A 23,982-nucleotide genomic window follows, 5' to 3' on the forward strand; every position below is an offset into this window, starting at 1 on the left:
TGGCCGTACGCGGGCCTCTCACTGTTGTGGCCTCTCCCGTTGCGGAGCACAGGCTCCGGACGCGCAGGCTCAGCGGCCATGGCTCACGGGTCCAGCCGCTCCGCGGCATGTGGGATCTTCCCGGACCGGGGCACGAACCCGCGTCCCCTGCATCGGCAGGCGGACTCTCAACCACTGCGCCACCAGGGAAGCCTGCACACCTCATTTTATTGCATTTCACAGACACTGCTTTTTTTTTTTTAACATATTGAAGGCTTGTAGCAACTCTGTATCAAGCACGTCTATCGGCGCCATTTTTCCAAGAGCATTTGCTCACTTTGTGTCTCTGTGTCACATTTTGGTAACTCTCCCAATATTTCAAACCCTCCACCAGCAAAAAGATTATGACTCACTGAAGGCTCAGATGATGGTTAGCAATTTTAGCAATTATATATATATATATATATTTTTTTTTTTTTTTTGCGGTACACGGGCCTCTCACTGTTGTGGCCTCTCCTGTTGCGGAGCACAGGGTCCAGACGCACAGGCTCAGCGACCATGGCTCACGGGCCCAGCCGCTCCGCGGCACGTGGGATCTTCCCGGACCAGGGCACGAACTCGTGTCTCCTGCATTGGCAGGCCGACTCTCAACCACTGCGCCACCAGGGAAGCCCAATAAAATATTTTAAATTAAGGTATATACATTGTTTTTAGACATAATGCTATTGCACACTTTTTAAAATCTTTTTACTTTTTTCATATTTTATTCCTTATATTGATCGGTTAAGAAAGTAAAATCTTCCTAAGTACTGATTCACAGATAATGCTTATAAGTGGCACACAAAACATTCAGTTTCACAAACAGTAATATCCAATGATCCCCTTAAATGCAATTTTAATCCTTACTTTAAGCTAAGTGCAAGAATAATACAATAAGCTAAATACACACAAAACCTGTATATGCTGAACTACAAAAGTGGTTTCCATAGCCACACATGGTCTTCACATTTCCACAATGAACAAGTACTAACAAATATGTTAATAAAACACTACCCCAGGGCTTCCCTGGTGGCGCAGTGGTTGAGAGTCCGCCTGCCGATGCAGGGGACACGGGTTCGTGCCCCGGTGCGGGAAGATCCCACATGCCGCGGAGCGGCTGGGCCCATGAGCCGTGGCCGCTGAGCCTGTGCGTCCAGAGCCTGTGCTCCGCAACGGGAGAGGCCACAACAGTGAGAGGCCCGCATACCGCAAAAAACAAAACAAAACAAAAAAACACTACCCCAAATGCTTATCCTGGCATCGGCTTTTTCCGCAGTGCCATTCCTGCTACTGAAAGCACTTATTTTTCTTTTTATAATTTTGAATTTTACTTAATTTATTTTTTTATACAGCAGGTTCTTATTAGTCATCAATTTTATACACATCAGTGTACACATGTCAATCCCAATCGCCCAATTCATCACACCATCACCCCACACCCCCGCGGCTTTCCCCTGTTGGTGTCCATACGTTTGTTCTCTACATCTGTGTCTCAATTTCTGCCCTGCAAACCGGTCCATCTGTACCATTTTTCTAGGTTCCACATACATGCATTAATATACGATATTTGTTTTTCTCTTTCTGACTTACTTCACTCTGTATGACAGTCTCTAGATCCATCCACGTCTCAACAAATGACCCAATTTCGTTCCTTTTTATGGCTGAGTAATATTCCACTGCATATATGTACCACATCTTCTTTATCCATTCGTCTGTCGATGGGCATTTAGGTTGCTTCCATGACCTGGCTATTGTAAACAGTGCTGCAATGAACATTGGGGTGCATGTGTCTTTTTGAATTGTGGTTTCCTCTGGGTATATGCCCAGTAGTGGAATTGCTGGATCATATGGTAATTCTATTTTTAGTTTTTTAAGGAATCTCCATACTGTTCTCCATAGTGGCTTCATCAGTTTACATTCCCACCAACAGTGCAAGAGGGTTCCCTTTTCTCCACACCCTCTCCAGCATTTGTTGTTTGTAGATTTTCTGATGATGCCCATTCTAACTGGTGTGAGGTGATAACCTCACTGTAGTTTTGATTTGCATTTCTCTAATAATTAGTGATGTTGAGCAGCTTTTCATGTGCTTCTTGGCCATCTGTATATCTTCTTTGGAGAAATGTCTATTTAGGTCTTCTGCCCATTTTTGGATTGGGTTGTTTGCTTTTTTAATATTGAGCTGCATGAGCTGTTTATATATTTTGGAGATTAATCCTTTGTCCGTTGATTCATTTGCAAATATTTTCTCGCATTCTGAGGGTTGTCTTTTTGTCTTATTTGTGGTTTCCTTTGCTGTGCAAAAGCTTTGAAGTTTCATTAGGTCCCATTTGTTTATTTTTGTTTTTATTTCCATTACTCTAGGAGGTGGATCAAAAAAGATCTTGCTGTGATTTATGTCAAGGAGTGTTCTTCCTATGTTTTTCTCTAAGAGTTTTATAGTGTCCAGTCTTACATTTAGGTCTCTAATCCATTTTGAGTTTTTTTTTTTGTGTATGGTGTTAGGGAGTGTTCTAATTTCATTCTTTTACATGTAGCTGCCCAGTTTTCCCAGCACCACTTACTGAAGAGACTGTCTTTTATCCATTGTGTATCCTTGCCTCCTTTGTCATAGATTAGTTGACCATAGGTGCGTGGGTTTACCTCTGGGCTTTCTATCTTGTTCCATTGATCTATGTTTCTGTTTTTGTGCCAGTACCATACTGTCTTGATTACTGTAGCTTTGTAGTATACTCTGAAGTCAGGGAGTCTGATTCCTCCAGTTCCGTTTTTTTCCCTCAAGACTGCTTTGGCTATTTGGGGTCTTTTGTGTCTCCATAAAAATTTTAAGATTTTTTGTTCTAGTTCCGTAAAAAATGCCATTGGCAATTTGATAGGGATTGCATTGAATCTGTAGATTGCTTTGGGTAGTATAGTCATTTTCACAATATTGATTCTTCCAATCCAAGAACATGGTATATCTCTCCATCTGTTTGTATCTTTAATTTCTTTCATCAGTGTCTTATAGTTTTCTGCATACAGATCTTTTGTCTCCCTAGGTAGGTTTATTCCTAGGTATTTTATTCTTTTTGTTGCCATGGTAAATGGGAGTGTTTTCATCTTTAGTGTATAGGAATGCAAGAGATTTCTGTGCATTCATTTTGTATCCTGCAACTTTACCAAATTCATTGATTAGCTCTAGTAGTTTTCTGGTGGCATTTTTAGGATTCTCTATGTATAGTATCATGTCATCTGCAGACAGTGACAGTTTTACTTTTTCTTTTCCAATTTGTAATCCTTTTATTTCTTTTTCTTCTCTGACTGCCGAGGCTAGGACTTCCAAAACTATGTTGAATAATAGCAGTGAGAGTCGACATCCTTGTCGTGTTCCTGATCTTAGAGGTAATGCTTTCAGTTTTTCACCATTGAGAATGATGTTTGCTGTGGGTTTGTCGTATATGGCCTTTATTATGTTGAGGTAGGTTCCCTCTATGCCCACTTTCTGGAGAGTTTTTATCATAAATGGGTGTTGAATTTTGTCAAAAGCTTTTTCTGCATCTTTTGAGATGATCATATGGTTTTTCTTCTTCAATTTGTTAATATGGTGTATCACATTGATTGATTTGCATATATTGAAGAATCCTTGCATCCCTGGGATAAATCCCACGTGATCATGGTGTATGATCCTTTTAATGTGTTGTTGGATTCTGTTTGCTAGTATTTTGTTGAGGATTTTTGCGTCTATATTCATCAGTGATACTGGTCTGTAATTTTGAAAGCACTTATTTTTAGAAGCTTTAATGTGACCTGGGAAAATGAGTTCTCTTAAAACCTGACAAATAGTATAAGCCCCAAAGATTTTAAATCAAATAAGTCTTCCAACACAGAAGCATTCATAGGGGACTTTTAGTTTCTCAAAAAATAAAAAATTAAAATTAAAAAAATCACTCTTGTTATCTAAAGATAAGAGTATTAAAACAAATTATGTTAAGACAAATAAACACTCCTAAAAAAAGGTTGTATTTTCTATCATTTTCTCCTTAAAAGAAACACAAACCAGTTCACTATCTTTTAATAACTTAAGACTACTGTAATCTAAAAACTTTAGAATACATGAAACACGTCTTAGCTATCAAAGGTACCATTTAGATTTCACATATTAAACAGCTACAGTACAGCCTACGATGGCACAAGTACACTTAAAACATAAATATTAATTCATCATTTACACGGTCAGAAGTCAGAAGGAACTGAATGGTTTGCAAGGTACTTTGACTTACATGTGGTCACTAAAATCCAGTAAGTAATTCAAAGTATGGTAATATAATCGCAGGCAATTAAAGGCTCAAATATCACTATGAAATTGAAGACATGAAAATAAAGACTGAAAACTTTGTGGTTCTCTAGCTTTCATTCACATGGCTAGATATCAGAACCTTACTGTGGAAAATATAGTTATTAAATATGATTTCCCCAGAAAATAATGAAGCTGCAGAAAGTACAAAAGGTGTCAAGAGCCATAGTCGTAGTTTGCTTCATCAAATGCTCTTCTAGCTCGTTTCAGTTCTTCATTCATAGTAAACAAGTCTTTAACCCTAGCAAACTTTCCTGGGTCCTTTCGAATCAAGAAGATGATATCTTCAACTTGTACCTGACCTTGTCTTCCAATTGACATTGCCTTGTGAGTCATTTCAGTGATGAACTCTATGACAAGGCTTCAAGAATATCTACTGACTCAGTATAAGGACTCTGACCATCCCCAAACCCATACACCATACACCGTAATTCTTTAGAAAAAAGTCTCTTTCTTTTACCCTGTCCACCTTCTGCACCTCCTCCAATTTCTTCATTTTCCTCCTCAAAGGTGGGGTCTTCTTCATCTGCCATCTCAGCAGCCAGCCACCGCCAGTGTGCACCCGCCTCCCACGGAGCTGCTATTGCACACTTAAAAGACTACAGGGTAGTGTAAGCGTAACTTTTATGTGCCCTGAGAAACCAAAAAATTTGTGTGACCCACTTTATTGTGACACTCACTTTATAGCAATGGTCTGGAACCCAACCTGCAACATCTCTGAGGTGTGCCTTACACTTACATAACAAATACTTATACACAGTTACATATACCCCCATGTGTGTGCACATGTAAATGCACACCTGTACATGCATACATGCGTGGACATATCAACATGCACGTGCACACAAACTTATACACGTATACATGTACACATACATACACAGACACAGTCACACACGTGCATGTGCCTACACACCCCGAGACCAAGCCTTGTTCAGAGGGTCTCCCCCCTTGATAAGACCTCAGAAACAGACCTCACTGGCCCAGGGAGAGCCCCCCCACTTCTCCCCTGATAGCCTGAGCTTTCTGGTCCCCCCCACCCCCTGCACTGGAAGCCACCACTAGGCGAGGTGGGGGTGGCCAGGTGCCCTGGGACAAGATAGGAGGTGATAAGCAGCACCTGGCAGAAGCAATCTCCGCTGGGCCCAGCCTTCCCCGGAACAGTCCACTCTCTGGGGAAACAGCTCTGCTATGGGAGGAGGAAGGCCCAGTTTGGTGACCAGCTGTGTCACCTTGGTAGCATTCTTGGGTAGCCCCCAAAAATGGCAGGTAGCCCCCTGCCCAGCCCCCCTCCCCTGAGGTTGCTGTGAGGATTAGCTGGGGGGCTGTATGGGGGAAGGCTTGGCAAACTGTGAAGTGACTGCAAACACAAGGTCACTCTGTGGTTCTGCCATGGCTGGGACGTGCCTGGGGATCCAGCTGTTTGCCCCCTTCTCCCTGCTCCCCTGGGAGCCACCATCACTGCCCCAGTCCCTCCCTTCCTTCCCACAGAGGCCTCTGCTCCCCTCCCCCCACTTCCCAGCAGAAGGGTTGGAGCCAGACACTGAGATAAGGGGCTTGTTTTCTAAGGGCCCGGAATTCGGTGGAGATTGAGGGTCAGGGCCGGAGGGCACTGGCGCTGGCGGGAGGAAGGGGGGCGGGGTTAGGGCACAGTGAGCCTTTCCTTGGGGCCCCAGACCCTATGGGGACTTGCAATTTCCACCCTTTCGGGATGGCTCTGCAGGCACAGGGGGAGAGGTGGAGAGCTCCAGTTGTTGGGCCCCATCTCCACCCCTGCTCCCTTCTCCTTCAGGGCCTCAAACGTTCCGGCTGCCTCCTACCCCAATGCTCCTCCTACCCCAATCCTTTGCGCATGCTGTTCTCTCTGCCCAGAACACTCTCCCCTCCGCCTTTGTCTGATTAACACCTTAATGTCTTCAAAGCTCAGCCCAATCACTGCTTCCTCCAGGAAGCCTGCCCTCATGCCTCAGCCAGGTCCAATGCAGCTTCTCCCAGCGCCAACAGGCAGCATCCTGTCCCCATCCCGAGGACCTGACCTCCAAGCAGGCTGCTTTGCTCTCCTTTATCCCCAGACCCAACCCGGAGCAGACACATGGCAGAAGTCCGATGAAGGTCAGTGTCTGAGAGTCCTCTTTGCTGAGGGGTGCCCTGATCAGAGGTGTGGGTGCCTCTTCTGGTGACCTTCAGCCCCTCAGGACCGACTTCCTCCCGTGAGGAAGAGACATCTGTGGCCCACACTCTGGGAAGGGGAGCTGCTGAGTGGGGCTGGGCACTCAGAGGGAGGCCTGTCCTCCCTGAGTGAGGGAAGGTCACCCTGCAGGAGGCCCAGTCCAGGCTGTCAGGCTGCACCCCACGGCAGCACGAAGGCCCAGGGCCCTGGACTGTGACCAGTAACCATGATAGAGCAGCAGCAGGAGGAGAGCAAGCACGCATACACAGTACTCACTACCAGCCAGGCGCCAGGGTCAGCAGGAGAAGCCTTAAGTCATCAAATCCTCAACAGCGCATTTTGCATTTAAGGAGACTGAGGCACGGAGAGGTTAACTGAGTTGTCCAAAGCCGCACACCTGGTAAGTTGGGACTTGAGTCAGTCGGGTCCTTTTACCACTACCTCGCATGGCCCTGGGTGGAGGCAGCCCACCCGTCAAGGGTCGGGGGTATGGAGGAGGGCGCTCTCCATGCACCCCTCTAATTCCACCTCCATCTGAAGTCGGACGCTCAGATGGGTTGCACCATCTTTGCGTCCCTCTGCCTGGCACCTAGGCGATGCCTGACACCAGTGGGTGCTCAATAAATCTATACTGAAAAAAGTAGATAATGGGAAGCTAGTTTTTAGGGGCAACGTAACACAGTGGTTCAGAGCTGGACGCTCCTCGCCAAGTTCATTAGCTCTCTGTGTCTCAGTTTCCCCATCTGTAAAACGGGATGAAAAGAGTACTTTTCTCCTCAGAGCTGTTTAGAGACTTTACTGCGTTCACACTTGTAAAGTGCCTGGGACAGTGCGGGGCACACGGTAAGAAGCACATGAGCGTCTGCTCTATAAAAACTTGCCTGGTTTCGGTTTCTTCTTGGGTAAGCAGAACCCTTCCTCTCCCTCATCCCTGGTTCGCGCGTCGCAGACCGCGACGAAGGTCGTACTACAACTCCCAGCATGCCGCGGGGGCCCTCTCCCGGACTTGCGCGGTGCCGGCCGTGACGAAGGCCGAACTACAACTCCCAGCGTGCCGCGGAGCCGTCCCGCCAGCCACGGTCGGCCGCGGCCGAAGTTCGGAAAGTCCTGCTGCTCGGATCCCGCCGCTCCCGGTCGCCCTCGCCGGGGAGGTCGGGTCGGGGGAACCGAGCGCTGCCCCCGCCATGCTCCGCAGACTGGCCCGGGCTGCGACCCAGCAGCAGAGGGCCCTCTGGGCGCGGGGATCTGGGAGCCAGGCGGGGATCCCGACGCACGTGGTAGACCTGCGCAGCGACACGGTTACCAAGCCCGGGCCGGCCATGAGGCTCCATGGCCGAGGCGGTTGTGGGGGACGACGACTACGGCGAGGACCCCACCGTCCGCGGTGAGCCCGGCGTGCAGGCCGGGGCCGGGGGTCCTCGCGGCGACCCCAGTGCGCTGTCCATGGTGCTGGCGGGGGGAGAGGTGGCCCGGGACCCGGGGTGGCGGCTCAGCTGCAGGCTAGGCATTGCGCTTGGCGTCCTTGCGGCTCAGTCTGACGCATCACTCGAGAGCCTGTTAGAAATGCAGATTCTCGGGCCCCACACCGGACCTCCTGAGCCAGAATCTGCAAGTTAAAACAGGATCGCCGGGTGACTTGTGTGCTCATTAAAGTGTGGCCCCACTGCCCGATGAGATGGGTGTTATCTCATCTTGCAGAGGAGGGCTCCGAGCAGCTGAGCCAGGCACTCAAGTTCCCATACCGAATAAATGGCAAAACAGGACTTGAACCCTGGTCTTCTCACTCTAGCACCGTTAGCTATTGTCCTGCACCCACCACCTTCCCACATGAAGACAAAGAGAAAACCCACCTAGAAAAGGGGATTCTCCACAGGCTGCATCCCCCCCCCCCCCGAGGAGTGGGTTCTAAAAACCTAGGGAGTGTTTTCAAGATGGTGACTGGTGCCACCACCCTGGGTTGAGTTGCTGCCTTAGTGAACCATTGCTATTGCTGGAGTGTGTAGGACCGTCAGCTGTGCTAGGGGCAAGCCTGAGGGTTACCACTTGAGCCCTGAGGGCCTGGATGTGGGGTCAGGTGGTGACGGGGCTGATCATGCATCCAGCAGACACCCACTTTTGCCTGAAACTTCAAAGATGCTGACCCACTGCTCAGCAGGCCACCTGATGCATAGACAGTCACCCCCACTGAGGTGAGGGAGGTGCTGGGGTTAACGTGCATCCACAGAGAGTGCCTTGGGGACTGGCAGGTGGGGACATGGGACTCACAGGAAATGGGGACTTTGTGGAGGAACCTCTTAAAAGATGAGTGAAGTGCTCCACCCCCAACCCTGGGCAGGGAAGGGAGTGCTGGCTCACCGGGCAGGGGAACTGCAGAAGCAGAAGCAGAGTGGTGCAAAAGGTGTCTGGGATATGGATGGGGAATGGGGCTGGAGTGGGTGTGCAGGAGAGCATTCCTGTCCCTGGAGGGGAGGCAGAAGGCAGATCCCACCGGTCTTGAATGTCACGGCAAAGGCTTCATACTGTATGCCACAGGCAGAGGGGAGCCACAGTGAGCTTTAAAGCCGGAGCCGGAAGCCCCGCCCCCTCCATCCCCCCAGTCTCCTCCAGTCCTTCTGTTCTGGGAGAGGAAGTCAGCAGAGAAACCGCAGGGCCCCACCTGCAAGGGACTGATGGGAAAGGAAGTGAGACAGGTGTGAGGTCTGGGTGGGACAGGAGGGTTCAAACCACAGAGTTTCAGTGTGTGTGGGGAGAACATGGCCCAGGAGGAGGCGGGGCACAGAGGGTCGACTGAGGGGCCCCTGGACCCAGATGTGCAGCCACCAAGACCACAGGCTGCAGCTGGCAGACCAGGGCTGGCGTCCTGCTTGGCTACTCACCACAGCCTTGGGCAAGATGCCCTCATCCGGACAAAGAGCTCATGGGGTCGGCAAAGAGAGGAATTTGAAAAGTGCCATTGTTGATGGGCTCCCCCCGCCGCGCCCCCATCCCTTCCCACCTCAGAGCTTCTGGGCACGGCTGCGGAGCTGCTCGGGGTGGAGCAGACGCTGTTCGTGCCCACAAACACCATGGCCAACCTCATCTCTGGTGAGCGCGGGGTGACTTCCATTTGCCCTCCAGGCCCTCCCTCCATGCTTCTCCCTTTTGTGCTGGGGGCTGTGACAACGTCAGTGGGGCTCCGAGCCATCTGGAACCTGTAACCACACCCTCCTCTCACCCCTTCCTGCCTGGGGGTCCTGCACTGAACTTCGTGACTGCCCAGCATGCTGCCACACCTTTGTAAATTGCCCCTTTATCAAATACTCCGGATTCCCAGGGTGCGAGTGCCCTCTGTTTCCTGCTAGGGCCTGACTGGTGCCCGTGCCCTGGGCTGCTTATTCCCCAAACAGCAGCATCATGGCTGGCTTCCCCACGCAGGAGATACCCTGCAGGTGGGCTGCAGGGCACAGGGGTGTAGGGTGTGCGGCGCCCAATGATCCACAGGGTCACCGTCTTAGACTTGTGGACTTAGTGAGATGGTTTTCCGGCACCTGGCAGGAAGGTGTCTTGAAGGGGCGCTCTTTCCTAATTGGCATAAGGCACTTGGGAGCTAGCTGTGGCCTTGGGGGTCAGTCCGGCTGAGCTGGCTGGGGACAGATGGGCCCCATGGGACTCGGTGTCAACGCTGTCCCCCACCCCACCTACCTTGGGCAGGAGGCTCCCCGCTCCTCCTTGGCAGGAGGCTCCCTGCTCCTCCTTGGGCAGGAGGCTCCACGTGCCACCTCCACGTCCAGGAGCAGGGCGGGGTGGCTCAGGTAAGGGCCCAGCACCGCTCGCCTGGGGCCAGCACAGGATGCTCAGCACGTGGGGTGAGAACCTGCCTCCCAGGCACCAAGTTGGGACCTGCAGAGGGAGAAATGGTGGCCTCTCCAGGGAAGGCGGTAAGGAGAGCCATTCCCAGATTGACCACACAGGGGCGGGCTCGGCTCAGGCCAGTCGGTTTGCTGGCTGTGCTTGTAACTCTGCTGCCCCCTAGTGGGAACCCAGAGCACTGGGCGCTTAGGGAGGAGGGACCGCAGCCTCCCAAGCAAACATGGTGCCTTCAGTCCTCCCCCACCCTTAGCTGGGATGTCTATGCCCACGTCCACAGCACAGGGGGAAGGCTTCACGGCCCAGAGCTGGGGAGGAGCAGACAGGACAGGGGTAGGAGGTGCTGCTGGACCCCTGGACCTCATCATTTGCTCGCCCACACCTGCAGATCGCTGGGGCGCACTCCCACCCCCTCCCAGACCTGCCCCATGGCACCCCGGACCTGGCTGAGCTGGAGGGGCTGGTTGCACGGAGCCTTGGGAGCCGCTCCCACCCGGTCTGTGAGCTCATTTGCCTGGAGGACGCCCACAGCAGCTCAGGGGGCCGGGTGCTCCCCATCGAGTGCCTATGCCAGCCAGGCCTGGCCCCACCACTGTGCCCCCACCACTAGCCAGCTGCCGGCTTTCTGTCCCTCAGGCCCCTCTCCTGGGGTTTAGTCCCCTCTGATACATGCCTGGGTGCCCATCAGTGGCCAGAACTTCTGTGGGAGACATGGGTGCGGTTCTAGGCGCAGATGCAAAGGGAATTATTGCCCCAGTGCCCAAGCTTTTCTCCAAAGAGCAGAGACCCAGTCCTCAGGGAGGCGAGTCCCCAAGCGGCACCACCTTGGTCTGGTCTTAGAGCCAGCGTGCAAGGGCTGGGCTCTGCCGTTCTCCCCTGCGAGAACTTGAGCGCTAACTAACCCTCCAGACCTATTCCTCATCTGGGAAAGGGGACTGAGGGCATCCTTCCAATAGGGCTGCGGCGAGGCTTCAGTAAGATGAGGCATTCATTGCTTGGCCCACAGTGAGCCCACCATAAACAGGAGATAAAACCCTTATCCTCGGGCTTCCCTGGTCGCGCAGTGGTTGAGAGTCCATCTGCCGGTGCAGGGGATGCGGGTTCATGCCCTGGTCCGGGAGGATCCCACATGCCGCGGAGCGGCTGGGCCCGTGAGCCATGGCCGCTGGGCCTGCGCGTCCGGAGCCTGTGCTCCACAACGGGAGGGGCCACGCAGTGAGAGGCCCGCGTACCACCAAAAAAAAAAAAAAAAAGAAAAGAAAAAAAACACCCTTATCCTTGACCCCCTTTCACAGAGGACAGCCTCAGGCCCAGGCCCAGAGTGACTGCTCGGGTGCCAGATGGCCAAGCTTGTCACCAGCCAGCTCTCCTGACTCAAAGCCCTCCTGCTTCCTCAAGGACACAAGCCCAGTGACCCTCCAGTGATCTTCTGGAGACCCATCCTCCCTCTGCCCCTTCCCCCAGCCTGGCCCTCTGACCCTCCTGCCTCTCACCCCCAGGTGCACCTGCTGGCCCGGAGCTATGGGGTCCAGGTTCACCTGGATGGGGCCCGGTTGATGAACGCCGCGGTGGCTCTGTGCATGCCCCCTGCCCGCATCGTGGAGCGCTGTGATTCTGTGTCTCTCTGTTTCTCCAAGGTAGGGAAGCCGCTGGGCCGCCCCCGACACAGGAGGGTAGAGATGCCCACAGCAAGAGGCCGAGTTGGGTCCCCGAGCTCCTATGTTGACAGCCGCTCACGCTGGGCCCCTCTAACCCCCTCCCCGATGAGGCCACAGTGTCGCCCATCCCTGTCCCTTTTGCCCCCTCCCGAAGACAGAGATGCACACCCATGGGCAGGCAGGCAGGACTCTCCTCTCTTCCCCCAGGGCCTCGGCGCAACAGTGGGGGCCCTGGTTGGGGGACCCAAGGGCTTCACTGAAGAAGCCTGGCGCCTCCGGAAAGCCCTGGGTGGGGGGATGCGCCAGGCGGGGGTGTTGGCCGTAGCTGCCCTGGTGGGACTGACTGACGCTGAGGAGGTTCTGCTGAAGGACCACCAGAACGCCCAGAGGTTTGCCAGAGGTGCCTGGACACCCCCCACTTCCCTTTGGCCCCAGGGGTGTGCCTTGGGGGTCCCCTGTAGCCGGGCCCAAACCCCCAGCAGGTGTGCATCCTTCCAACTCTAGAAGGTGAAGGTTAGCCGCTGAACCAGCAGGGGTGGGATCCAGGTGGTCTATGCTTTACCAGGCCACAACCCATGCAGGTCCTAGACCAGTAGGCACCCAGTGCGTGTTAGTAATTTTCTACAGGATCCAGCAGAATGTAGCCTTTAACTTGGGTTGAGTCCTCACAACAACCCCACGATGTCCCCACTTTACAGATGAGGAAACCTAGACCCCAAGAGGTTAACGGATTTGTCCGAGGTCACGGAGCTGAAAAGTAGCAGAGCCAAGCCTGCCCATGTTAGGAATAAGACTCCCTCTTTTCCTCCCACTACAGCTGGGCTGTCCTCTGCCTTTCCTGGGGTGACACGGCTGGAGTGGTAGGGATAGTGGTGGGGTACTGGGGTTGGGCTCCACTTACCACAGGACCTGGGCTCAGGAACTGGCATCCCCTGTCTGCTCCATGGATCTCACCACCGTAGAGACGAACATGGTGATGGTGAGGGTGGATGGGCTGCTGCCCGAGGAGCAGTGCCAGCGCCTGCAGACCATAAGCGCTGACGAGGTGGCCCAGACTGGCCATGCGGTGCGTGTGCTGCTGTCCCCTGGACTGAGCAGTCAGTGCGAGCCATGTGGCACCGCGACGTCTCTGCAGAGGACACCAAGCTGGCGCTGGGAAAGTGGGCGTTCGTGCTGAGGGCCCTGAGGATGGGGTGACAGACCCTGTGCCCTGGGTGGGATGGAGGGAGGCGGGGAGTGGAGGTGTCCCCAGGGAGTGGGTGGGAGGAGAGGCAGTAAAACAACACCCCTGTCATCCACTGGTCTCCTTGGACCCCTTCACCTCCATGACACATGGGGTGAGGCCTTCCACCTGTTCATCCAGCAAACCTCGCGTGCCCCTGTGTCCGGGACAGGGGCCCAAGCATGCAGGGACAGGTGGGACCCCATGCTGGCTCTCCCAGCACAGCCCAGGGGGCAGCCACATGGCTCATAAGAGCATCTTGGGGACTTGCAGGAGGAAGTGTGAGAGGACACAGAAATGGACACTGGGGGCTTCCCTGGTGGCGCAGTGGTTGAGAGTCCTCCTGCCGATGCAGGGGACACGGGTTCGTTCCCTGGTCCGGGAGGATCCCACATGCCGCAGAGCGGCTGGGCCTGTGAGCCATGGCCGCTGAGCCTGCGCGTCCGGACCCTGTGCTCCGCAGCAGGAGAGGCCACACAGTGAGAGGCCCACGTACCACAAAAAAAAAGAAAAAAAAAGAAATGGACACTGGTATTGGGTGGCCTAGTAGGGGGCTGGGGCTTTACCTTGCAGTCATCTCATCTGTATTTACCTTTTTAAACAATAAAATTTTAGTGCTTATGAAATAATATGTCATTGCTGCACATAATTTGGGACAGGATCTCCTTTCTAGCAACTCCTGGGGTAATTTAATTTAGGCAGACTCAGTGGTTAAGACCACCCTCCTGCTGAAGTTAACAAGAAAACCTGGACAAAATATATATTTCAAAACCACTTAAGAATAACCACTGTTAACATTTTTGCGTATTTCTTTCTGGATATATACATACGTATGTATATATATGAATCTGTGAATGTGTGTACGGATTTTTTTAAATAGGGGCGACAGGCCATCACATCAGTGCTGTAGAAAGCCCTTAGTAGGAATCATAGGAGGAGGACTAGCTTTGTGAGGGTAGAGGATGACTTCAGTTTGAGAGTGTCGTTTTAGCCCTGGTGCACAAGTAGTTAGAAGTGGTCGGAAGCGTAGGCACGGTGCTCAGGAGAGGGCCCGGGCTGGAGGCATGATGGTGAATGTGAGTGACACGAGGAGAGAAGGCATCTGGCGGGCCAAAGAGGCTGAAGCTGAGGACTCTCCTTCTTTGCCTCCCTCATTTTAAAAAATTTATTTATTTATTTATTTATTTATTTATTTATATCGTTTTGCCACACTGCATGGCACGTGGGATCTTCGTTCCCTGACCAGGGATCGAACCCAGGCCCCCTGCAGTGGAAGTGCAGAGTCTTAACCACTGGACTACCAGGGAAGTCCCTGCCTCCTTCCCTTAGAAGAATCTAGATCTATGTATACTCTGGGAGATGCAGCTCCTGGGGTTCCCCAAGGCCCCAGAACCACTCTCCTATGCTTGAGGGGTGACAATAATACAGAGAATCAGAAGAAAGCCAGCAACTCTAAACCTCTGCAGTGTCTCCCGCCCTGCCCTGCAAAATCTGTACTGTAGTCGTTATCCATTGCTTGGTAACAGACTACCCGCAAACAGCAAGAATCCTTCATTACTTCTCATAGTTTCTGTGGTCCAGGAATTAGGGAGAGGCTTAGCTCAGCAGTTGTGGGAGTTCTTGGAGCTACTCAGGAAGCTGCAGTCAAGACCCTTCCTGCCAATGCAGGGAACACGGGTTCGAGCCCTCGTCCGGGAAGATCCCACATGCTGCGGAGCAACTAAGCCCGTGCGCCACAACTACTGAGCCTGCGCTCTAGAGCCAGCGAGCCACAACTACTGAAGCCCGCACGCCTAGAGCCCGTGCTCCACAACAAAAGAAGCCACCGCAATGAGAAGCCCGCGCACCACAACGAAGAGTAGCTCCTGCTCGCCACAACTAGAGAAAGCCTGCGCGTGGCAACGAAGACCCAACACAGACAATAATTAATTAATTAAAAAAAAAAAAAGACCTGGGCTAGGAGCTAGAGTGAACGTGAAACACCCACTGTGGACTTTGGCCAGCCAGAGACTGAGGCTTGCCTGGGCTGGCCTCACTGAGTCATGGACAGGTCTGTTCTAGAAGCAGGGGAGGGGCAAGTGCCCCTTCTCTCCACCCTCCCTCAGGGAGTTCCAGGATCCCAGGGCCACCCATGTGTGTCTGTTCCAGTGTCCATGCCTGGAGCCCCAGCCTGTCTGCAGTCAGAGAGGCCCAGGGTTAAACTCTCCCACACCCCGACCCCCAGCAAACCCACACGAGAAGCCCTGTGTGAGAGGAGGGAGAGGTCAGGTAAGAGCCTCCCAAGCTGAGAGGACCTGCCCACAAAGCCAGACCCTGGATCCAACATGAGGCCCCAGGAGTCATCCCTGCCTGTGCTGACCAGAAATAAGAAGGAGCTCAATGTGTCTGCCGAAGACGACTCTGGATGGACGGACACACAGACCACACACAGGATGTCTCTCTCTGGATGGATAGACAGACAGACACATAGGATGTCTCTGGATGGACACACACACACACACACACACAGCTGGTAACAGGGTTTCCCTGCACTGTTTGTAAGCCATGCGCATGTATTGTCTATTCTAAAAAGTTTTAAGAGAGTAAAGGTTTAACTGCACACAGAACGAGCTGATTTCTTTAAGGACAAATTGGCACAATGTTAAATGCTTAAAACACCAGTAGGAAGGGAGGCCCCCACTTAACCCCCAAGCTCTTTGTCCCTCAGTGGGACTCCCTTGATGCCCCCAGAGCTTCCTGTAACTTCCCAAGCAATAAAGGGAGACGGGGGGGGGGGGTGGGGGGGGTGGGGAAGACCGAGGCACAAGAGAGGCCGCCATGGACGCCCCAGCACACACCCCAGACTCAGGAGGGCCCTGAACCTGAAACAAAGGCCAAGGAGGGCTTCAGGTACTGCCCAGCATGGGAGGAGAGGAGCCTCAGCCTCCCTAGACCATGATGACCGGCGTGGGCGGGCCGACCACCTTCCTGTCTGTCTGGCCTCAGAGGAGCACCAGGCCTGGGTGCGCCTCCATTCAAGGAGCCTGCAGTCAGAACTCCAGGCTCTGGCCTCTGCCACCCTGGGTGGCCCCCGCCCAGCCCCTCCCTCTCCACCCTGGCATGGCTCCCCCGCCCCATAGGACTTGCACACCTGCTTGTTCAGGGGCCCACACGGCCCTGGCAATCACAGACATTCCCCAGGGAGCTGCAGACCAGGATCGGGTCCTGGAGCGCCGGCCCCTCAGAAGGAGCAGCAGCACCAGGACGGGGACAAAGGCCTGAAAACGGGGAACAAAGGCATGTCCAGCCCCCTCAGCTCCCCCTGCACCTGCACATCCGAGGGGTCCCCCCAGTCCTCAGTCCCCTCCCCAGCAACGCCTGCCCTGGGGAGGGGCGGGGAGAGGACAGAATAGAGGCCTGCGTGGGCACGGGCTCTGCCATCTGCTCTGGGGTGATCTGGGCCTAAGTCTTCCTTCCGTAAAATGGGTGAATGGTAACTGCTGTGAAGGGTGACTGGGAGACTGGACGAGCAGAGTGGACGAGCGGGCAGCGCTCAGCATGGCGCCTGGCACAGGGGGTGTCTGCCGGATGCCTGCTTCTCTCTCGAACTGCCCCCTCCTGAGGACTGGGGTAGCTTTTCCGCCTGACTCAGGTACCTAGGAATGGGGGCAGCTGTGGCACACCAGGACTGATAGGGAGCGGCGAGCGCAGGCCATGGCCTCAAGAGGCCAGGAGGCCCGCTGACCACCCAGGAGCCTGCAGCACCCTCACGCGACCACCACAAGCCGGCCCTCAGCCCTTCGCTGCTGCTTCTTTCTGGGACTCAACGTTCTCACCTCTAAGAGGAGGCTAAACCACTTAGGCCCTAAAGAAACAACAGAGCAGAGGAGCCCCCCAGACATCAAGCCAGAGAAGTCTGGATTCTCAGCTCTGCTCTCAGCCCTCTGCTCACCCCAAGGCCACCCCTCCCAGCCAGGACTCCAGCCAGGCCTTCAGAACTGAGCTCCCAGCCTCCTTCCCGGGGCCTCTCAGGGCCGGGCTCTGACCACCCGATCTCAGGAGATGCACAGGGAAACCGAGCCCCTCTGCCATGACCTGCCTGCCTGGGACTCAGATGCCCACAGAGTGGGGGGCGCCCGGCTGCCGGCTCAGGCTGAGGGCTCGAGCCTCTGTGACCAGGAGGATGCCGCTGGGTGCCTCTGAGGGGCAGGAGCCCCAGGCCAGGGCCACAGACCAGCCAAAGCTGATGCAGATGTCCTGCACATGTCGGGGGCCGTCCCGGCGGGCCGTGTCAGCAAAGGCCAGGTGTGAGTAGCTGATGTAGGTGCTGACCCCTGCCAGGGTCAGGGCGCCTGGGGGAGGGGGTGCAGTGACCACTCAGCGCGTCTGCCTGCTGGGGGCGCCTGCCCTGCCTGGGCCCCTGGCCAAGGTGGGTGCACAGACACAGCCTCGGAAGCTTCTGCCACTGGCCTTTGGGGAAAACAGAGGCTCCAATTCAGTCCTCAAACCTCAGGGCCTCACTCCACAAAACCGCCTTGCAAACAGCACAGCCTACACCCCCAATACATGGTCCCTACTCACATAACTGCTTCCACATATACAGCACCCTCCCATACCCCCTGCAGTTCTCAACACACACACACACACACACACACACACACACACACGTACATGGCCAGTGACCTGTACTGGCAGCCGGGAAGGGTGGGGGGAGCTCTGGAGCTCTGATCAGACATCCTGAGCCAGGCCCCTGACCTGCACTTCCGTCCCCTGTTCCTCACAGCTCCCCCTCCCCACTTTACTGGGCCCCAGCCTCCCCTCCTGGCCCTAGCTCAGTGTACCTCTTTCCAGAGGCCCTCTCCCCTCCCCAGGTCTGAGTTTCAGCCCCCTCTTATAACTCCTGTTATAACCCCTGTCCTTCACCAGACGAGGATGCCCTCCTCCTCCGACCCTGCATCTCTGCACAGTCAAAGGAAGAAGACTGGCTTTGCACATAGTGCCTGGTGACCCTGGAGGGCCAGGGGCAAGCAACGAGCTGGGCACTGGGCACCTGCCTGTCCACCCAGGCTCAGAGGGACCAGCCCAGAGAGTCAGCCCCTGTCCCACAGCTGCAGGTTGACGTCAGGGCCTGCCCTCGGTGCCCGCTGTAGGGAATGTACAGTGCTCCCTCGGGACACTGCCCAGCCACAGCAAGAGGCTGACCAGATCTGACCTTCGGGGCCAGGTCTGGATCTCACTGGGATCCAGAGAAGGGACAGAGCCTGGGGTGATGGCTGTGGAACTCATCACCCCAGGCCCTGTCCGTCCCCAACCCCCTAGCTCAGGACCCAGCCAGTGTCATGCTGGAGCTCTCCGTGTCCCTCCCTTTTCTTGCAGTGATGATGGTGATGGGGAGGGTTGGGGTGATCTGGCCTCACACAGGTCCCCTTGGTGTGACATTCCTGTCTCAGAGCCCCCAGAGCTGGTGCATCTGCCAGCACTGGCCTCACCCGGGCCACCTGTGCGGGCTCCTGACGGTGATGTCAGATGATCCATTTCCACCGGGTACCCGCCATGCAAGGAAAGCAGAGGTGCAGCCAGTCTGGCCTCTGAGCAGTGGAGCAGACAGGGTGTTCTTGGAACCAGGCCCACTGCCGGCCCGCCCTCGGAGCCAGCGGAGCGCCGCCTAGCAGCTGCCTGCAGACCCTCCCTCCACCCACTGGCCAGTGCCTTGGTTCCAAGCACAATACCAATTCAATACAAATTGCTCTCATTCTCTACACCAAACACCAAACACCCAGGCTGCTGGTCCCCCTGGCAACTGGCACCTACTCCCTCCTGACCAAGGCCTCCCAAAGGGCCCAGCAGCCCCTGGGGAGGACGCAGGCCTGCCCAGGAGGGAGCCCCAGGCCGGTGTGTTCTGGTCCTCGTGCCACAGCCCTGACAGTGGAGCTGGCCCAGGACACCAGACTCGGCTCAGGGCTGGCCCTGGATGGAAGGGGTCACTGAGGACTGACCCTGAGGAGCCTCCAACCCACGGTCAGCGACAGCCAGCCGTGGGCAGCTGGGGACAGCGGGTGGCTGGCTGGCTGGGGCAGACAGCACAGAAAGGCAGTGAAGAGGACTCCAGGACGAGCTTCCTGCTGAGCTCGGGGAATCCTCGGACATCTCAGCAGAAGATGCGACCCGAGTGCCTGCAACGCTGTGTCCCTGAGGGAGGGCTCGGCCCAGAGCCTGTGGGCTAGATGTATGCCAGCTCATGCACTGTTACTAGCTGCAGTCTGGGCCTGGCTTGGGGTCACTGCCAAGGACTCCAAGGTCCCGTCTCACCCTGTCTGGCAGATGCCAACCCCCCTGCCTGCATTGCCCCCTCACCAGGGTGATCTGGGAAGGACAGGGAACAGGTGCGGGTTGGTCCGCCACCCCAGTGCAGGTCCAGTAGGGCAGTTCCTGGGACCCCTCAGAGATCCTCGTTCCTCCTGCGCCTGGAAGCTCAACCCTGGGGCTCCCCAGCCCCGTCCCTGGCTCTGGGTTCACGATCAGAATCTCTGCCCCTACAGAGGCCCCAGAGCCACCCAGGGCGTCCCTGCCTGCTGCAGCTCAACGGCCAGGGTGGGCCCCCAGGCTCAGAGCAGCGGGGTTGGGGGCGCAGGGGATGGGGCAGCAGGAGAGGAAGCACCCCACTGCTAGGAGCTGCGGCCCTCACAGCCCCCAGACTCACCCCCCCCCAACAAGAAGCGGCAGCCCATGAAGAGCAGCCGGGGGAAGCTCTGGGCCGGGGAGCCGAGGAGGCCAGGAATCCGACCGCACACGACAAGGACGAGGCTCGGGGGCAGGACCACCACGAGGGCTCAGCACAGCGCTGCCGGGAGAGGGGGTTCAGGGAGCAGGAGGGGACCCGGACCGGCCCCCCAAGGAAAGCCCAGCTGAGTACTTCAGAGCCTTGTCTGCCTGGAGGTCCTCCTTCGTAGGACGCTCGGGACTGTCTTGGCCTTGGCCAGAGGAGGAGCTGGGCCATCCGATTCCCTCTGATGTCTCCACGGTAACCACCTGACCGTCCCAGGGGCCACCCCTTGTCCTGGCACAGCCTTCCTGAGGCCCAGGGTGAGGGAGGCTTCCCAGTACCCTCCCCAACCTCCCAGGCTTCTCTGGGGCAGCAGAGACGTACCCCCAACTCACCAGGTGGGAGATGCCCACCGGGTAGACCCATTTGGAAACATAAAGGAGAGTCAAGAAGGGGCATAGGGAGGGCAGGACAGGCTGGGGGTCGGGCGCCTGTGGTCACAAGCCAATAGAAGAGCATGGGGGCTGAGGCCAGTCATGGGGTTTTTCAGATACATATGGCAATGTCCTCTGGGCAACAAAGGGTCCAGCTGGAAGCAGCTCTGTGGGCCTAGGATGAGGGGGTTCTGAGCCTTGCCTGGAGATTAAGGATGGGGAAATGCTTGCCACACCAGCACGCACACATGAGGTGCTGCGCCAAGGTGGAGGCGTCCAGGCTCTCAGTGGCAAAGGGGTCAATCGGGGGATGCAGCTGTTCTGCCCTAAAAAGCAGAAAGAACGCAAAACCTGGTGGGCTGGACCCACCCTGTACTTCTCAGAGATAGGTGGCCTGCAGGGTCTCACCCCCGACCAGAGCCGAGGGCCCCGAGAGGTGGCCACAGGGCCCCATCAGGTCCTTTCCTGCCACTTGGAGCTGAGGCCCCAAACGGGTTTGGACGGCTCAAGACCTTTTGTTTATTTAATGTACAAATAAGACCTACGTGGATGCCTGTCGAAAAGTTTCAAACACTGCAGAGAGGCTGCCCTCAGGCCTCCCTTGGGCCGGCTCACACGTGGAAGCCAGGCTTTGCCTGCACAAGAAAGGGGCTCTCCGACTCTCGCACACACGGGCACACACGGGCACACGTGCGTGCACACACATGCAAGTCAGGAGAGCCTTGGAGCCTTGGGCTGCCTGTGGGGTGGCTGAATAAACTGCACTGTCCTTCCTCCCCGGCAGCTCCGAGGAGGCACTGTGTCACACAAACGCACAAACGGACCTTGCTCACATACACGTGCACACTCGTTTACTCATGCTCACGCACATCCCTGCCACCCTGTGCACGTCCTGTGCAGTGGAAGGCCCCCAGGCTGGCCCCAGCTTGGCGAGGCCCGCAGCTGGGGTGCGTGTGGAAGCCCGCTGCCTCTCCCCACCCCTCGCCGAAGCAAGCCCTCCCCGCCCCTGCCCGGGTCTGAAGCCACGCGGTGCTCTGGTTTTCCGCCTATGTGTCAGGCCATTGGGGGTATGGGAACAGGGGCCCTGCGCCACAGCCCTGGCTGTGCCTCACAGGGACCGGTGCTAATGGGGTGACCAGACCGAGCCCTGGACGGTAATAAAGAAACAACTCCCAGTCACTGGGATGAGGAACCCTGGCCTTGCCAGGGCCCCAGCTCCCCACACTGGGCCTCCCTCCTGCACACTGGCTCCCAGCTCAACCCCAGGGCCCCTGCAGACAAGTGACAAGAACAGCAGCTGAGCACCCCTGGGTGCTGGGCCTGCCCGTGTCTCCCCTCCCTAATTCCTCCCACCCCGAGCCCTGCATCCAGAGAGGCATCATTCTCTCCCCATCTGACAGATCAGAGCTTGAAGGTTGAGGGACAAGGTCCCAGATCACCCAGCAGTGTCCTGCCATCACTTCTAACGCAAGACAGGCCCCCAAGGGCGAGGCCAGGGGACCGCCAAGGGCTCCTGCTCTGGAAGGCTCTTGGGTCCTTATGGCGCCACCCAGTGCCCCCCTTTTCATTTCCCACCCTTGGCTAGGCCCTGAGCCAGAGTCCCTTCCTCCTCCGGCCAGACTGTCACCAAGACGGTTGGGGGAAAGGGGTGCCCGAGAGACCCCCTTGTGGGCAGACAGGCAGGGGATGAGGCAGCCTCTCAGAGCTGCTCTGGGAGGAGGGGGTGTGGCCCCTGGGTCTCAGGGGAAGGGGTCACACGGGGGAGGGGCAGCCGATACCTTCGCAGATGCGCCAGAGCCGCGAGTGGGAGGGTGGCCGCTGTGGTTGCCTGCGTCCGCCACCTGCAGGAGGTACCGGTCGCTGGCCACGGCGGCACCAGCAGTGCAAAGCTGAGCAGTGCACCCAGCTGGGCCTTGCGGGTCGAGGGTGCAGGGACCGGAGCGGAGCCGGGTATGGGGGAGAAGAGGGAGCCAGAGGGTGAGGGGGAGCACAGGAAGCTGGCACTTAGGGGGTGGAGAGAGCCGCAAGTGGGGGGAGAGGGCGTTCTGGAACCTGGGGGAGTAGGGCCAGGGAGAAGGGCTGGGGGGCACTTGGTGAGCAGGGCCGGGGAGGGGGCGCTGGGAGCGGGGAGTGGGGAGCCGAGCGGCTGGCGGGCACTCCCGGGGCTCTTCTGGGTGCAGTGCCCCTCCAGTTCGTCGGGAACTCCCACCTGTTGGTGATCGAGTGATAGCCCGCCCAGCTCGCCCCTGAGCTGTGTTCAAACGCCAGCATCCCCAGCGAGCTGGCTGCTGGCTGCGGGTCCCTGGGCAAATTTCTTAATTTCTCTGACCCTCCGGTTCTTCAGCGTCAGATGGCCAGGCTGAGGAGGGAGGGTGGGGCCTGAAATGGCCCGCGCGGGGGCTCAGCAGGCAGCCCGCCACCACCCCGCGCACACACTGGGGCACTCGGCTGCTGGTTGCCCCTGCGTCCTGGTCTTCATCAGTCCCCAGGACCAAGCACCACAGGGATCTGGTGAACTGGGTGGGCTGGTGAGGGGCTACAGAAGGAAGGAGTCTTGCTTCCTTTTAGCTCCAATTACAAATGCCGAGTGAGGCAAGGCCAGCCTCTGCCTGTCGGTCACTCACGCACAAACATAAACGAAGCTTCTCCTAGGACAGGTGTCAGGTGCTAGTGGGGTGGCAGGCAGAGGGGCCCCCACCAGAAGCAGGCCTGTGACATGTGTGGGACGGACAGGCTGGGGCCGTCACAGTGAGGCTCTCTGGGGTTCAATCTTGGGAGACGGGAGGGCCTCCTCTCCAGGTCCCTGGACTGTGCGTTGCTGTCCCCCTCCCCTGATGCAGGGCAGAGACGGGGGTCAGAGGCCTCACTGAGGGTGAAACTTCTCAGACGAGCAGCTTCTCGACTTAGGGTCATCCCAGGGCTCTCATTTCCAAGTGCTTGGTTTTCTCAGCCCCCTTTTCTCTACCAGGCTCTTCTAGGTTTGAGGAATATAATCAGGAAGTGAAAGCGGTGCTACCAAACTTACTGAAACCATACTTCCATTCAGACAGAGAGGCATGGAACAGTGTAGTATCATGCAGGCCACGCGTCGTCCTCACGCCACACCCAGAGGCACGCGGCGGGGTTGGGGTGGGAGTGACCCTAGCTGTGGCGGTCTCAGTACCCTCTTTCCTGACAGCCCTCCCCTAGCCCCTGCTCCGGAAGCTGGGTGCCAGCCAGGGGCCCTCCTCTCTCAGGGGGTAGTGGGCCTGGAACGTGAAAGAATCCAGGAGGCAGACAGAGAAAAGCAGGTGCTCAGGGAGTAGCAGCCATCTACAAAGGCAGGGCGGCAGGTGGTGCTGGGAGTGGGGAGGAGGGGAGAGTGGGGTGGAGCTGGAAAAGCAGGTAATGACCCTAACACACACCTCACAATATGACAGAGATGGACACTGCTTCTGTGTGTGTTTAAGCTACGATCGTGACTGTTCAGGGAGAACTAGAGGAACCCTGTGGCTGCACGCTCCACACGCTTCCTCCCAGTGCCCCTGCCTCTCCGCCTGAGCTTGTTTGAAAGGGTCTCCTT

The 23,982-nt window shown here is 56.1% G+C and overlaps 1 protein-coding gene, 1 non-coding gene and 1 pseudogene across 2 annotated transcripts; all 3 read right to left on the reverse strand.

Annotated features, from left to right (window-relative positions):
- Nucleotides 1-464: 464 nt before the first annotated feature.
- Nucleotides 465-7,568, reverse strand: LOC109550513 (transcription initiation factor TFIID subunit 13 pseudogene; annotated as a pseudogene).
- Nucleotides 7,569-14,478: 6,910 nt separating this feature from the next.
- On the reverse strand, nucleotides 14,479-14,551 carry TRNAG-UCC (transfer RNA glycine (anticodon UCC)). The gene has a single exon. It is a non-coding gene; the product is annotated as a tRNA-Gly (tRNA).
- Nucleotides 14,552-16,353: 1,802 nt separating this feature from the next.
- On the reverse strand, nucleotides 16,354-22,691 carry TMEM235 (transmembrane protein 235). Its single transcript, XM_033848427.2, is given in 9 exon segments — nucleotides 16,354-17,355; nucleotides 17,358-17,575; nucleotides 19,924-20,064; nucleotides 20,667-20,726; nucleotides 20,729-20,746; nucleotides 22,199-22,228; nucleotides 22,231-22,296; nucleotides 22,299-22,423; nucleotides 22,630-22,691. Coding segments are annotated over 9 exon segments (951 nt in total). The 3' UTR covers nucleotides 16,354-17,124.
- Between the last annotated feature and the right edge of the window lie 1,291 nt (nucleotides 22,692-23,982).

Source organism: Tursiops truncatus, chromosome 20, assembly GCF_011762595.2.
Source record: "Tursiops truncatus isolate mTurTru1 chromosome 20, mTurTru1.mat.Y, whole genome shotgun sequence".
Classification (NCBI taxonomy): Eukaryota; Metazoa; Chordata; class Mammalia; order Artiodactyla; family Delphinidae; genus Tursiops; species Tursiops truncatus.